The sequence below is a fragment of the Trichosurus vulpecula genome, chromosome 2 (genome assembly GCF_011100635.1).
Source record: "Trichosurus vulpecula isolate mTriVul1 chromosome 2, mTriVul1.pri, whole genome shotgun sequence".
Lineage (NCBI taxonomy): Eukaryota > Metazoa > Chordata > Mammalia > Diprotodontia > Phalangeridae > Trichosurus > Trichosurus vulpecula.
This window is the reverse complement of record NC_050574.1, coordinates 142794261-142811666: the sequence shown is the minus strand read 5'-3', so window position 1 is coordinate 142811666 and position 17406 is coordinate 142794261. Positions and strand designations below refer to the sequence as shown.

The window sequence follows — 17406 nt, the reverse complement described above, 5'->3', positions numbered from 1 at the left end:
GTTGGCAAGCATTCCTACAATATTATTGAAGTACTAAATTTATTCTCACTATACAAGGCTTATCACATCTCATAGTAAGAACTTAATACATGTTTATTAACTTGTTTCATAACTACTACTTCCTTAACAGTCAGGCTCTGATTCAAAATAACAATATCTTTCATGCATAATGTACTGCATGCATAAGTCAAGAAATCATTCAAGTGCTCTGCTTTTCATGGAAACCTCCATGAGATATCCTCAGATAGTCAGTCTCCCATCACAGTTCCATCTTGCTTTTATGCCAGCTTTGTGATTTGTATTAGATATTCATTGTCTAATTACTCCAGTTATCTGATGTGCTATTACATATGGCCATTGCCATTTTACCTATATCTCTCTTTTTGTGCTTACCAAGGTGGTTGTTCTCTGTCATGCCTTCCCATAAAGTTAAGGGATTTTTCCAGAGATCAATTTTCTGCATTTTCAATGTTATCCCATTTCTTCCCTTCCCTAATCTGCTTCTCTTGAAAAAGTTATATTTCACCCTTATCATTTTCTAGTCATGTCTCCCACCCCAAAACCTCCAGGAATAGTGTCTGTCTGTCTACTGACCTGCTGTAGCTCTGACCCTGTACCTTCAGGTGGCTGTTCTCTAGATCCTCATTAATTGGCTCAGCTGACATGAAAGATTTACTCTGGGGTCAACAGAGATGGCAATGAATATGACTTCTTTTAGCTAGTAATCAGACTACTTTTTGCACTCTCAGCTTGCTTCATTCATATGGCTTATGCCAACCCCTTCCCATCTGCTCTACACTGCTACCACTACCTCCATCCAGCTCTAGGATGATTAATTATGTATGGTTCACTACAAACCAAGGTTATAGTAGAGTAAAAATTACCTTATCTGACAGTTTTAGAAAGAAACAATTCTCTCTATCCCGTAGGGGTAGAGACCCGCTACTAAGAAAAAAGGAATCTGTAACTTAAATCTTTGAAAATCTTATAAAGTCAATGATTTCCCTTTTTGCTAGGATGGCATACAGAGTTAATAATAAATATAAATAATAAATAAATAAATAAATAAATAAATAAATAAATAAATAAATAAATAAATTAAAAAAAATAATAAAAATAAAATAGAGGACTTGCTAAGTTGCTTTCTAGGTTCAAGGTTTAATTTGCACATGACTTGAGAATTCAGGAAGTTACATTTTCTGGCCCAGAACTACTTCCTCATTTGTCAATAAGAATTTAAATAACAAGGACCACTTTAAAAAGAGGTTCACAATAGTTTGAAGATCTCCTGGCTTCCTAGTTCACATGGTATAGGTGGTGTCTATTCAGTTATTTTTCAATCATGTCTGACTCTTTGTGATCCCATTTTGGGGTTTCTTGGCAAAAATACTTAGAGTGGTTTGCCAGTTCCTTCTTCAGCTCATTTCACACCTGAGGAAACTGAGGCAACCAGGATTAAATGATTTTCCCAGGTTTGTCCAGTTGGTAAGTGTCTGAGGCAGGATTTGAACTCAGGTCTTTATGACTCCAAGCCCAGTGTTCTGGCTGCATTGTATATGTAACATCATTACCCAAATTAAGGCCTAGATGACTTTTCTCCTCTCTCACCATGTGAAATTTTATCCCCTCCTGAAGAACCTAAAAGGTCAACGTTTATTTGTTTTCATGTTTATTAGACTTTTACACAAGATCTAAAACAATTTTTAAATATTTTATTTATTTTGTTGTGTCACCTGAATCCCTCACCCCAATGTCTCACAGAGAAATAAATTCTTTTAGAATAATATTTTTTTAAAAGAGCAATAAAAAGTTCAGCGAAACTAAGCATTATATTGAAAAAGTCTGATATTATCTGTACTGTTGGATAGGACACATAGCCCTCTAATTCTGCAATGAAGTTGGGGGAAGTATATTCTTATATCTCTTTTTTGGAGGACAAGCTTGGTCATTATAATAATTTTGTGACATTCTATTGCTGTCATTACTTGTGTTCTTTCTATTAACATTATTGTAGTCATTATGCATTTTGTTGTCCTTATTCTGCTTCATTTATATCAATTCATATAAGTATTTTCATACTTCTCTATATTGATAATAATTAGATTTACTTAAAGCACAGTCATATTTCATTGCGTTCATGTACTACAGTTTGTTTACCTACTCTCCAACTAATGGACATCTACCTTGTTGCCAAAATTTTGCTGTCACCAAAAAAGCTGCCATAAATATATTGGTGTATGTGGGCCCTTTATTTTTTTCCCCTTTTACTTTCTTGGTATGTATAAGTAGCACATATGTTTGCCTAGATGACTATTTTACAGAGAACTTACACAAAGCAAGCACTCACATGGAGGTCAGAAGAAGTGATACAAGGATACTCTCAAGGTGTCTCTGAAGAACCTCTGAATAGACTGGCAAAGTACCATCCCACATGGCATTCCCACATCAACCAAGGTACTGTGCTCTATGAGCAAAGCAGAATTGCAATAGCTCAAAAGAAACTTGAGATGCATGAATTTAGAAACATCTCCACTCTGAATGTTCATGTGTACTATTTGTGCCTATCCAGTTGTAGAGCCTTCCAAGGTGGTATTGGTCTGATCAGCCACAGTTGGATACACTGTACCTTGATTCCAGTATAGTGATATCATTTTGGTCTTCTTCGAGAATGAAGGACAACCAACCAACTAGCACTGGAGGCTCTGGATCCAAGAGTATGGTCATTTTAGTCACTTAATTTGAGTAATCCAAAACTACTCTCCAAAAACCCTGGATTAATTCACATCTTGACCAACAGTGCAGTAATGTGTCCATCTTTCCACAGTCCTTCCCATATTTACTCTTTGCATTTTAATAAGTTTTATTAATTTTATGGGTGTGAGAGTAAACCTCAGGGATCTTTAGTTTTGCATTTATCTTATTACTGATTTGGATCATTTTTTAATGTGGTTCTGAATAGTTTGTATATATATATATATACATATATATATATATATATATATATATGTAGGAGAACAGCTTAACCAGTTATTTGATATTTGAAGGGCAATATCTTTTGGTCTCATATATTTCTATTAGTTGCCTACATATCTTGGATATCAGACCTTTATGATAAATATTACGTGTGTGTGTGTGTGTGTGTGTGTATTCCCAACAAATCAGTTCTTTCCAATCCTAGTTGCATCAGGAAATGTTGTTCTGAAATAAGTGGATACCAAAAGTCCCAGCTACTTGGATTTTCCTAAAGAAAAAATAGAGAGAATAAATGTGAATGCAGATGGTAACAGAGCTGATAAGTGACTTGAGACTAGTGCCTGAAGTAGCAAACACTCTAATCAGAGTATGATTTCCCAGTTATTCCCATGTCTGATAAAAAGAGGAAATAATTGTAATTGGACTTTAGCAATTGTGTAGCAGAACCAACATGAAGCTTGATTGTTTTTTTAAACAGGGGGTTGGTCCACTCTGGTTGATAGCAGAACTGAAAACTTTATAGTAATTATTAACTATGCAATTTTCTCATACTTGTCATGTCATACCCTCCCCTATTCTCACAAAAATTCAACGTGTCAAAGACTACCTCAAGTTCAGACAAATAACAATGGCTACATTACAATACCATAGCCATATTTTTCTCAGCTCTCATCTCTGACAGATGCTCAAGCAGAGTGGTCTTGCCCCCCAACACACATGCAAACTCACTCACATTTCACCTTCTCTTCTGTGTCATCCTTTACAAGGGCTCCTACAGTTACTTACTAGGTTTAAATGCCTGGGAAGAGGTAAAAATATCTTGTCATGGACTGTCTTTCAATGGTGGGCATTTGGACCTTAGCTTTGGGAATTTCAAATGCATTCTGAACCTAAAAGGCAAAAAGAAGATTTTGAAGGAGTCATCTTTTTTTAAAAGTTTATTTATTTTTAGTTTTCAATATTCACTTTCATAAGTTTTAAATTTTCTCCTCCTCCCCCTCCCCTCTCCCCAAGATGGCAGGCAATCCAATATAGGCTCTACATATGCATTCCTATTAAACACATTTTCACATCATAGAAAAATTAGAATGAATGTGAGAAAGAGAAAAAAAGACAAAACAAAGAAAAAGAAAATAGTCTGCTTTGCTCTGCATTCAGATTCCATAGCTCTTCTCTGGATGTGGATGAGATGTTTCATCATGAGTCCTTCAGAACTGTTTTAGGTCCTTACATTGCTGAGAAGAGCTAAGTCTATCAAACTCAGTCATCACACAATATGACTGTTACTGTGTACAATGTTCTTCTGGTTCTGCTCACTTCACTCAGCATCAGTTCGTGTAAGTATTTCCAGGTTTTTCTGAAGTCTGCCTGCTCATCATTTCTTGTAATACAATAGTATTCCATTATATTCCTCCACTGTATTCCATCCAGAACTTTTTCAGCCATTCCCCAATAGGTGGGCATCCCCTTGATTTCCAGTTCTTGGCCACCACAAAAAAGAGCTGCTATAAATACTTTGGTACATGTGGGTCCTTTTTCCCATTCATTTTACCTCTTTGGGATACAGCCCTAGAAGTGATATTGCTGGGTCAAAGGGTATACATACTTTTATAGCCCTTGGGCATTGTTTGCTGTAGTCATCTTTGAGAGGAAAGACACCGAAGGAACAAATTGTAGCATAAAATAAGATGGGACAGCTGAGCTTATGGATATTTATAAGAGCATATGGGTCCTTAGAGAGCATAATATCCTACCTTTTTCAAGAGCATCACTTCCCTAGGCCAAAGTCTTCACTTTACAATTCCTCATCCATTCTCCTGATATTCTGAGCCCTAAACGTAACCACCAATGATCTGTCAGGACCTGAATCACTAGGATACTGGCCTCAAAGACATGACCATTACTCCTTACAAATGCCTAACCCTAGAGAAACCAATTCCAAGATATTCTGATACATGTTCATGACCTTCCTTCTAACTCCAAGATCTTTGAACTTTTTTTCCTCAAAGGGTTTGATTCTCAAACTCCCTCCCTCTTCCAACCCTTTCCCAGGTCCAATGAGATTCTGAATCATTCTCAAATAGCGATACCCAATCTCTAATCAGAGTTGTCCCTGAAAATCCCAACCATGGAAATTTATTTACCAGCATTAACTGAAATCATGATCCTTTTCAATACACACACATTTGGATGACCTTAATTCTAGAATTTAACCCATATCCCCTTGACTTGAAACATTGATCTTTTTTACTTTCCCTCTCCTAAAAAGTATATTCCTCAAAGCCTCTACTGTATTAGTTACCAACTCCATTTGGTCTTGATTCTACTGCTTAAGACACATAAGTTTTCCTTTCTTGCACAATTCGTTTCAACAAACCCTTGTTATGAAGCTACAATACAGATATTTTCATAGGGTCCTGTAATACACTGACTAAAAATGAAATAGTCCCTGCCCTCGAGGAGTTTACATTTGATTCGTTAGGAGTTGGGGTAGAAAATGAAAAAGACACATAAGTAAGTAAATACATAGTGGATACAAAGGAATACAAATTAATTTCTATTTTGCCATATTTTTTTCTATTCAGGTTACAAATTCTGCTCTCATAATTCTCATTTTTTATTTTAAACCACTCAGGAATAGTACATTATGGCTTCATGTTCTTAAAGTCTACAGGATCTTCTCTCATCAAATACCGAATCCTTTGTTTTGAAATATTTATTTACATATGTCTAAAGGTGTTTGCTAGATCTGGAGAACATATTTTCTCCTGCTGTTAATATTTTCCCCGTTGATTTATCTGCTTATATTCAAGGCTTTTGAGTTGTGTTCTTCCTAAGATATTTGGTAATGTCAATCTGTCCCCAACCACTCCCATTTTCTTCTGTTGCTCACTTTCAGATTCACTCTCCTCTGATGGTGATTTTTCTGGAGGCTATATCTCAAAGAATCTTAGCCTCCTCCCACATAGGCAATTCAAAATTCACTAGCTTAGGTCTTTGTCCCAATTGATTTTTAAGGTAAGAAAATTGCATTTTCAGTCAAGGTTAGTAGTGTCCTGAGGCCCTCCTTCTTGTTCGTGTGACCCAAACACAAATTAATTTCCAAAGAAATTAAGTTTTAATAAATGAAGGCATCAAGCATGGACTCATGTAGGAGGTGATGCCTTATCTGTGCTTTGAAAGAAGTTATGGATTCTCTGAGTTAGATGAGAGCAGTGAGTCCATCTCTAGTATGGGGGACTGACTCCTTCCAGTTTTATAGTTCCTTTTCATACCAAGTGCCTTTAAATCTACAGTACATTTATGAATTCAGTTTGTTTTTAATGTTTGAGATAGAGAAGATAATTTCATGGTGAAATATTCATTTATCACCCTGAAATCCCTCAAGTAATGAGGTTCTCCCAAAATAGCTAGAGTTGACTATACACAACAGACAATAATCTGTCACGGGTACAACAAAATCCTAGAGGTACCTGTACTACAAGATTTTTGTGGTCCTAGGATATGTATGGCCTACAATCTGTTTCCCATATACCTGAGATTCTTTCTTCCACTTCCATGCCTTTGTTCTTTCCTAGGATGTACTTGCCTTCATACTTCTGCCTGTTAGAATCCTGACCTTCTCCCAAAGCACAGCTCATGTGTCACTTCCTGAAGGACACCTTCCACTGACTCGCCATTTAGTTATTTGTCAGTCTTGGAATTACTTTGCATTTTGTGGTTTGTACAAAGCCCATGCCTTCAGCAGAATGAAAATGCCAAGCACTTTTCATTCTTTCTTTTTCCTTCTTTCTTTCCTTCCTTCCTGCCTTCCTTCCTTCCTTCCTTCCTTCCTTCCTTCCTTCCTTCCTTCCTTCCTTCTTTCTTTCTTTCTTTCGTTCTTTCTTTCTTTCTTTCTTTCTTTCTTTCTTTCTTTCTTTCTTTCTTCCTCCCTCCCTCTCTCCCTTTCTTTCTTTCTTTCTTTCTTTCTTCCTCCCTCCCTCTCTCTCTTTCTTTCTTTCTTTCTTTCTTTCTTTCTTTCTTTCTTTCTTTCTTCCTTCCTTCCTTCCTTCCTTCCTTTCTGCCTTCGTCTACATAGCTCCTGGCAAAGTACCAATAAATGATTATTGACTCTAGATGTCAGGAACTTTGGTATTGTTTACTTTAAGTTGTTACTAACCAAATGTGTAACTTAACTTAAGGCAAGTAAATTTTAAAGGATTCAGATTCTTATTTATAAAAATTAAAGGATTATATGAGAAATAAGAGAAAGGTACAAAATACATATTGCCCTGGCATTACTGGCTTTTAGAACTTTTATATGTGGAATAGAGCAATCTGGGTAAATGATTATTAGGTAACCTATGTGGTAAATCCTGAGCTGATAAATTTAGAATACCTTAGCCCACATAGCGAAAGCATCTCAAAAGATCAAAAGAAGTATGTAGGAAACAATCATATCCATTATTCATTATCAGGGTTTCTAATTGGGTCTACGGTTCAATGTGACGACCATATCATGTTGGTACTTCCTTGCAATAAGTTCTCTAAGGACTCTATCCTTTTTCATCACTGCTGCATTAGTTTCTCTCTAATCCCCAATTGATATAAATCCTAACAATACCTCACTTCTCTTACCTTTCACAAATGTGATGCTTATTCCTACTCTATGCAACAAACATTTATCAGATAGTTATTACATGAAAGGTGCTATGTGATATGTTCTGTGTATATAAAGATGCTTTTTTAAAACAAATAATTCCTGCCATCAAGAAGTTTACAATCTAATGGGAGGAACTGATGCTCACATTGGTAAATATAATACAATTTATAATGTGATCGGTGAAAGGAAATAGCCAGAAAAAATGTAAGAAATATTGAGGAGGAAGAGATCATTTTCAACTTTGGGTAAAGGGGAAAAGTTCATGGACAAGATGATTCTTGAGCTGTGCTTGAAGGAAAGGAAATATTCCAACTAGCAGACATATTGAGAGTGGGGAGAGGTGTCATCTGTCTCCTTGTGCTTCTCTTCCTTTTCCTTGACATGTCCTGTCCTCCTCACTTGGCCAATCTAAAACCTATTGTCCTTTCATGGTTGAAGTAAAATTTGCTCCTCAGTGAAGCTTTCCTTCACTAACCTATCTCAAAGTGACATTTTTCTTTGCTATATTACACAACTGATAGTCTGTGTCAGATAATCTTGTACTCGTTTGTACTTAGTCCTATATTGCTTTCTTCCTGGTTTATAAACACATATTCAGTCCCCTAACATCCTTGATTGGGACTTTAAATTCAATAAGACTAGCTTTTTATGTTCCTTTTTGTGCCCAAAATGGGAAAATAAAGTAGAAAAATATTTTCTAATAGGTGAGAAAATGAATGAAAGAAGTCAGTGAAATAAGTCATACCTCTCGGAAGATTTCTTCTATGTGGTAACACCAAGAATATTGTCGGAAAGAACGGATGAGCTCTGTAATGAAGATGGAGCCATTTTCAATGTCTCTCCAAGAAACATTATCTGAAAAGAAAAGAGATTTTAACTTTCAAGGTCCATGAGCCCCACCTGGGCAATGAGATATTGGGAGCTACAACTTAGAGACTTCTTAGAGGTGGCTAAATGACACAGTGCACAAAGAACTGGGCCTGAAGTCCAGAAAACCTGAGTTCAAATCCAACCTCAGATACTTTCTAGTTTCATGACCCAGGGCAAGTCACTTCACATCTGTCTGCCTCCATTTCCTCAACCGTAAAATAAGGATAATAATGGTACCTACCTCAAAGGATTGTCAGGGGGATTAAATGACATAATATTTTTAAAAGCAGTTAGTATATTGTGAGCTGATCAAACCATTCTGGAGAGCAATTTGGAACTATGCCCACAGGTCTATAAAAAGGTGCATACCCTGCACCAAACAATACCACTTTTAGGGCTGTATCCCAGAGATTACACAAGTGGGAAAGAGATCCACATGCACAAAAATCTTTATAGCTGCTCTTTTTGTGGTGGCCAAGAACTGGAAATCAAGGAAATGCCCATCAACTGGGGATTGGCTGAACAAGTTGTGGTATATGAATGTAATGGAATACTACTGTGCTATAAGAAATGATGAGTAGGAAGAATTCAGAAAAACCTGGAAAGACTTACATGAACTGATGCTGAGTGAAGTGAGCAGAACTAGGAGAATATTGTATACAGTAACAGCCACACTGTGGAAGGACTGATTTTAATAGACTTAACCCTTCTCAGCAATGCAAGGACCTAAAACTTTTCTGAAGGACTCATGATGGAAAATTCAATCCACATCCAGAGAAAGAACTATGGAGTTGCAAAGCAGAGCGAAGCAGACTATTTTCTCTTTTTTTATTTTTTTTGGTTTTCTTTCTCATGGTTTCTTCCATTCATTATAATTCTTCTATGAGACATGACAAATGTGAAAATACATTTAATTGGAAGGTGTAGACCCCATATCAGATTGCATGCCATCTTGAGGAGGGAGGGAGGAGTGAGGAGGAGAAAATTTAAAACTTATGGAAGTGAATGTTGAAAATTGAAAATGAATAAACTAATAAATTGGGAAGAAAAAAAGCAGTCAGCATAGTACCTGGCACATTGTAGTAACTGTATAAATGCTTATTTCCTTCTTTCCCTTTCCCTTCTTCTATTAGGCTTAGGTAGAAGAACAAAAATCCATATTCTTGAATTAGCACAGATACCCAGGACAAAGCATACCAAAACAAAGGTTGTCCAAGCAACTGACCCTGTAAGAATGATCCCCATTTTAAGGGAGCCTGGTCAAGATAGGAGAGCTGGATGTTGGTAAGTTCAGGAACCTCATGAAACTTAGGAGAGGGAATGAAGTTGTAAGAAGCAGGGATAAAATTCTAGTTTTTCCTTGGTAATTCCAATGCAATCTTCTTTTTTTCCACCAACATTCAGAAGAAATTCTTTTATTCTCTGGGAGTCTTTTTTTAACATTGTCCCATTCTGGTCACTCTCACCAGAAAGCATATTATTGCTGAGTTTTGACTTGTCTATTGCCCTGGTCCCATTGCAAGCATTAAAGACTAGCAGCTCACAGTGTGTTCTGTGCCTCCTGCTGGCTGGGAATACAAATGTTGCTTCAGTACTCATGTAATAATAGAATCACTGCATCTAGTCAAGTGTAATATCAATTGTGCCTACCTTTGTCTGTATCATATTCCCCACCTCCATGAGATGCTTTTTTCTTTACTTGTCATTGTTATACTCATCATCTTGTATAAAACTAACTTGTATAAAACAACTAAACTTTAAGAAATCCTACTTAATAAATCACACTGGACTCCACCATTCCTTCAATCTGTATTTACTCCATCCTTATGTACTTCAAAAATGCTCTCAATTTGCAAATGCTATTGCTTTGCTTGGTAATTGTTTTCTATAATTTCAAAAAAGGAACTCTGATCCACTGCAAGGCTGCAAACACTGTGGGTAACAATAGAAACATAAACACATGCATTGTGTAAGCATATGTGCATGCATGCATTGCATTGTGAGTGTGATATACAAATATAAAAATGCAAGTGTGCGCATATACTTATATATGTGACTATATGTGTACACACATTTTCTTTAATGTTTATTGAATGACTGATCTATCACTTGAAAAGAGAGCATGCAAAAAGGGTGTCTAGAGCATTTGGTAACTCAGATATGGGTCATATGGCAAGGAAAACATGATCAGCATAAAAGGACTATGGAAACTAGGAGATCTATTTCATTTTTGTAACATTTTCTGAAAATCCTAAAGTTTCCTACCCTGCCCCAAGTAGGTTAGACCTGTCATATGAGGACACTCTAGGCTTAGTGACTTACGTGGCGTTGAGGAGCAGAAAGTAATAAAGTCCTTTTCTATATGGGTCTTCTGGACAGAGTCATCCTCAAAGACTTGCAGTTGACTTAGGCTGTCTTCAGCAATTTCTGGAGCATCACTCACCCACATATCCCCACGTTTCACTGAGTAAAAGAAAATTCATTGTTTGTACCATCTCTACCTTTTTCACAGTGCTAAAGATGTTATTTGTTGTTTTTATTTTTAATATCATTATTACCCAAAACACAAGGCCCATGAGGAAATTGATGGAATTGAGGGCATTAGGACAGATGTGGTTAACTGTGGGAATTGTGTGAACCACACTATCTTGTAGCTGACTTCCAGAGCTAGCTCAGTTCCCTTTATATTCAATTATGGGTCTTGTCCAACTTCTGTCTTTTGAGAAAACTTTATTCAATGGTGGGAATTGGGAGAAAACTTTATTACATTGTTTAAATCTAGCCCTGCATTATTGGAAAGCTGGACCACCCCTACCTGCTGCTTAGAGACCCTTAACCAAAGATCTAGGTTATGCTGATAAGAAACCTGATTAGATCCAAAGAATAATGCCAACAGTTTTCTCACAATTGTACATCTCAAGTAACCCATATGTCTTATCTGAAAACTAGCCCCATAAAGATCAAGCACTTATCGTTTTCATGTTCTTTTAATTGTTCACATACCCTTGGGGGAAGTGGGGAACCTCTTTTTCTGAATTCAGGAAATTACATCTGTTCACTCTCCCCCTACCGATTTGGAAAGACTCTAATCTTTCAGCCACTTAGAAATCAGATTACCTAATGTTGTATTATTTTCTTTTGGCCTTATTTGATTAGTTGTTTTTAATGAATAAAAGTCTGTCTCCCTTTATAGGCAGGGTCCAGCCTTAAACTGAGGAAAGGGCCTGGTCCTGATTTGTTAGGCAGTTGGCATGCGTTGCTTAATAAATTGCTATGATTGGAAGACCAAACCTTGTTTTCTCAATAATTTGATCTTTCACCATCTATATTCTTTCCCACCACTGTTTCATAAATGTATAGCTCTTAAATTGGAAGAGACATTAGAGGCCATCTAACTTAACTCTCTCATTTCACAAATAATGAAACTCTTAACTCTCTCATTTCACAAATAATGAAACTGAGGCCACAATGAAATTAAGAGGCTATCTCACAGTAAGTGGGAGTGCCAATATTCGGATTCAGGTCCCCTCTCTACAAATCCATTACTCTTTTGAATGCATCATATTACTCTTATCTTAAGGATCGTTTAACTTAGTAAACCATATGAATTTTGAGTGTTAGCCTTTCAGAAGTTAAAGTTATTCAGTGCATAGGAGGGGTAAGACAACCTTTCGGGAGCAGTTAGATCCTGGGGCACAGAATTTCAGAGTTGAAAGAGATCCCAATGCTTATCTATTCTAATCAAAATGTGACCAAAAATAAATTTAAATTATCCATAGGTGGCAATCTATACTCACCCTCAATACTTCCAGGAAAGAGGAAGCCACTAACTCTACCCACATTCCATTTTTATACTTCTCTTACTGTTAGGAAAGTTGTATTTTATTATGCCACCCCCCAACATCCAGCTTTGAAATGCTTTGTTCTATCAATTGTCCCCACAGGAAAAAAAACAAAAACAAAACAAAACTATACTGCCAATAGTCCAGATTATTTCCTATGATGATTGTCCATTGAGATAAATTTCTAATGTTACATATACAGAATTTGATACTGTTAATTTCAATTTCTCTAGGGATCAAGCCATGGATTGGGTCTTGTCAGCTGTCACCTTCAGTAGAAAAGGAAAATAGCACCATTATCTTTCAGTACAAGGAAACTATCTAGACATTAATCAGAGTAATCAAACATAGTACTCACCCCCACGACAAGCCTGGATTATGATGACCTTGGGTTTGTCTTTCAGATTGACACAATTCTTGGTGTTTAGAATTGTGAATATGGTGTCATAAGCAAGCACATCTGGTTTATCAATATGATGATATTTCCCACAAATTCTATCAAGAAGACCATGAGACATGAGCACAACAAAAGTGCTATCAGATGATTTGTGCTCGGGGCGAGCAGCAAACTCTCTCAGGGCTGACTCCATTTCCTAGAAGAAATTAACAGTCACTCACTTGCAACACACAGTCTTCTTCAGTTGTAACCTACTAACATAAGGTAATATAATCATCGCCTTTAAAAGAACTCCTAAATATTGTTATACAAAATTCAGTATCCATAGATTAAAGAAAAGTGAAAAAGTAAACATGGTAGAGTGTAAAATATGGTAGAGAAAATGAAATAGAATTGTATTACTCATGCAGGTAGAAGGGTTGACCTTGGCAAGAAGGCATACCAAATTATGTGGAAGAGGGGTGAAGAAGGAGGAAGTAATGGCAGAAAGCATCGGAGTAATATGAGTTGAGAAGGAAGAGAGAAGAGTAAGCTCTTGATGAATGACCTCAATTTTTTTTTTTCAGTAAAATTTGAGGCAAGGTTTTCAGATAAGAGGAGTGGAAGAGCATGAACCATAAGAGGTTTTAGGAGGGGTAAAAATGTATGGAAAAGATGCTGTGATGAGTGGGAAAGTTAATTAATTAGAAAGGTATAAAAGGATTGCTTGTAGCAGTGAGGGCCCATTGCAACTTATATAATATGAATTGATGGTAAACCCAATCACCATGATTTTGTGATTTTCTCTAATTTTTTTTTGCTCAGTGCGTTTAGCAGCATATAGGAACAAAGGAAACAGAAACTGCAAGTGACTGAAGACTGAGACTTAGGGCAAAATCAGTGAAAGAAAAAGGGGCAAGGAACTCAGAGGAAAACAGTATAGAGTTGAAGTAGTTTACTAAAGGGTTATGATACAGAAGGAAGGAGAGTGTAGCTTGGGTATGGGTGATGGCCTGGGAGAGAGGTGAGAGAGTTGAGCAAGGAATTGGAGCTTACATTGTAGACGGATAATAGGGTTTGGAGTTTGAAGGCAGGGAGAGAAAGATATAATTACAATAGACTATGATCAGATAAAGGAATTTCAAAGTTCACAAATATGGACATGATGCATTTGTGGATGATGGCAAGATTAAGTGTATGACCATCTTTGTGTATAAAGGAGATAAAGTTAAGGTCATGTGAAATGAGTAAATTGACAAAACTTGAAGCTAAGGAGCAGCAATACATATTGGGGCATTCTGGGAAGATGGAAGAGTAGAAATTTCTAAGCTGTCCAGATTTCCTCCACAAACAAACAGAAAATCACCAGAAAATGAACATAGGTTCAGCAAAAATAAAGGGGTAAAGCAGCTGTCTTCCAAAGACAACTTGAGAAGACCTCAGAAAAGATAGCCCCTTTAGGGGCTGAAGTTTGGCCTGAGTGAAGTGTAGACACCTCCAGGCTCACTCTACTGTATTAACAAACAGGATGCCCTGAGGGCAGCTCTGTCAGAAAGCAGGGTAGGCCTCAAGAAATTTCACCTTATGAACTTGCACCCCACAAACTTTCATCTAAGGAACAGGAAAGGGCTGAATGGGGGAAGATTGAAAGACACCTCACCCATCAATCCGACTACTGTTTCTGGAAAACAGGCCTAATGGGGCTGTGGTGGTAGGCAAGGAAGAGCAGCCATGCCAGATGAGTGCAAGATCATACCTGGAGCCCTAACTGGCTTAGAAGAGGAGAGGAGTCCCTGAGATTAAGCCTCCTGGGCAGAATTCAGAAAAGTAAGGAAGACCTGAAGCCTAAAGCAACATTACCCACAAGTCAGGATTAAAACTTGATAATAATAATATTAAGCTGATAAAATTAAACAAAATAAAAATTAGTAAGCAAAGGAAAAAGAATCTGATTATAGATAGCTACTTTTGGTGTAAAAGAAGATCTGGGTATATATGCAGAGGAAGATAATGAGGTAAAAAAAAAATCCACTCCTACCCAAAGAGTAAAATCAAATGGTCACATACCCAAAAAGAGTTCTTAGAACAACTAAAAAAGGAATTAAAAAATCCAATAAGAGAGATCAAGGAAAAATTAGAGGAAAAAAGCAAACAGAAAATTATGAAAAGAAAGTTGACAACTGGAAAAAGAGATAAAAAAATCTTAAGGAAGAAAATAACTCCTTGAAAACTAGAACTGGACAACAAGAATCACATGCTGTTATAAGGCACCAAGAAATAATAAAACTAGAAAAAATAAGAGAGAATCTGAAACATCTCATTAGAAAAACAACTGCTCTGGAAAACAGATGGAGGAGAGACGATATAAAAATTTTCAGACTACCTGAAAGTTATGACAAAAAAAGAATCTGGAAACAATATTATAAGAAATTCTTAAAGAAAATTGCCCTGAAATTCTAGTAAAAGAGGGTAAAGTAGAAATAGAAAAAGAAAATCTACCATTCACCACCTGAAAGAGATCCCAGGAAGAAAACTTGCAGGAATGTCATAGCCAAGTTTCAAAGCTCCCAGGTTAGGGAGAAAATATTGCAAGCAACAAGAAAAAAAAAAAAAACAGCAACAATACAAACACCTTGGAAATACAGTCAGGATTTCACAAGACCTAGCAGCTTCTACTCTAAAAGATCACAGGTCTTGGAACATTACATTTCAAAAAGCAAAAGAGCTGGGATTGCATCCAAGAACAACTTACCCAGCAAAGTTGAGTATAATCCTGAATGGAGATAAAAACAAAACTAAAACAATGACAAAACACAGACATTTGACAAACTCACCTTTGTAACAAAAAGACCAGAACTCAATGGAAAATTTGATATAAAAAATCCAGAAGAGATATAAGGAAAATATTAAAGACTAACTATAAGGTACTCATTAAATCAATTTACTCATTATACATATGAAAATGCTTCAGTATTTTTAAAATTGTTATCATTAATAAGGTAATTTGAAAGAAAGATTGGGGCTGAGCTTTATATGATGGGATGACTCTAAAAAACCAAAATTGAATAGGAAAAGTTAAAAGGGAGCCATTGTATTATAAAAACAAGATGTGAAAGGAAGAACTAATATAGAGGAAGCAGGTGTGTGTGAAGGGCTAGTAACTCTCATCTAGGTTGGAGAGGAAACAACATCTGGAATGGTGTAGAAGTCATCTGAACATGCAGAAAGATGAGAAAACTAGGGGACAGGGTAGGAAAGGGACTTTTAGAGGAGCATGTAGATTGGGATTTGGGAGGGTGGGGGGAGATGATGGAGGAGGGACTTTTCAAGGGGTGTGTGGCTTGGGATTGAGAGGGTGGGAACAGGACTCTTGGAAGGGTGAGTGAAATAGGGAGTGGGAGGGTGGGGGAAGAAGATAAGATAACTGGGATAGGGTAAAACAGAGGCTGAGAAAGAAAATAAGCAAAAATGAGATGCAGAGAAATTCACAAATAGTAATTATAACTTAAAATATGAATGAGAAGTTTACAGCAGCTCTCTTTGTGGTGGCAAGGAAGTGGAAATTGCAGGGATTCCCATCAATTCGGCAATGGCTGAACAAGTTGTGATGTGTGATTGTGATGCAATACTACTGTGGTATAAGAAATGATGAGCTTGATGATCTTAGAAAGGCATGGAAAGACTTGCACAAAATAGTAAAGAGCAAAATGAGCAGAACCAAGAGAACACTGTATACAGTAATAGCAACATTGTTTTGAGAATGACTTTGACTAAGTAATTTTGACTATTATAAATATACAAATTAAAAATAAAGGATATATGAAGAGAGGGAAAATGGATAAATAGAATTAATTTTACACACATACATACATATATAAATACATACATACATGTGTGTATACACAGACATACACACTTATTAGTATCTAATGGTAGTCAGTGGGACAGGGGAAGAGGGAAGAAAAAAGGCAAAAGAAGAAATTTACTTGATAACTTTATCATATATTCAAAAAGAATAGCCAGTTGTACATAATTGATTTACAGCTTCATGTGTAATCATGCTTGTTTTATTCCATAAATATAAATTAAATAGATACATATGGTAAAGTTCTCTAGTAAGAGAGTAGGAATTGAGGAAGAGAGGAAAAATTGTAGACTAAGCACTAATGTCATTGACAAAAGACGGGGAGTGTATTGAAGGTCAGGCTACCAGAACTTTGAATTGGTTGTTAGTATGGATTTAGTGGCCCTCAAAGGAGAAGGAGTTACTGAACAATGGTGGTAAAGGGAAAACCTGAAAGTACAATGTGGAGCAAGCAGTATCCCAACTCTTCCATCTCTCTCAGTGAATCTTAGTTTCCCAGTTACCAAGACTGGAAATATCAGTGTGCAGCTCTATCTCTTCAGTTCAAGAAACATTTGATTTAAACTCTTTCCACCATTTTGTCCAGTCCCACTCAGTTGTTAGCTGTTTCCTTAGTTTTGCCTTTACATCAGAGTATGTTATATGCTCTCTCTCTCCCTCTCTCTCTCTCTCTCTCTCAATCTCTCTCTATCTGTCTTTCCTCAATAAAATTCTAGTGGATCCCTATCACCTCCAGCAAATATAAGAATATTGACATTGAAAACCCTTCTTATGCTGTCGCTTTATTGTTCCAGTCTTCTTACACCCTCTACCCCCTTATATACTGACTGTGCTATAG

General features: G+C 36.6%; 1 protein-coding gene across 2 annotated transcripts in view; it reads right to left on the bottom strand.

Annotated features, from left to right (window-relative positions):
- Positions 1-3005: 3005 nt before the first annotated feature.
- Positions 3006-17406, bottom strand: part of CASP4 (caspase 4) — a 36078-nt gene continuing 21677 nt past the window's right edge. For both annotated transcript variants that reach the window (XM_036747874.1, XM_036747875.1), the window contains 5 exons: positions 12686-12920; positions 10808-10948; positions 8361-8470; positions 3760-3863; positions 3006-3241 (listed from right to left, as the gene is read on the bottom strand). In XM_036747874.1, coding sequence (XP_036603769.1) covers positions 3765-3863; positions 8361-8470; positions 10808-10948; positions 12686-12920 — 585 coding nt within the window. In that variant the 3' untranslated portion in view covers positions 3006-3241; positions 3760-3764. The remainder of the gene's footprint in view (positions 3242-3759; positions 3864-8360; positions 8471-10807; positions 10949-12685; positions 12921-17406) is intronic.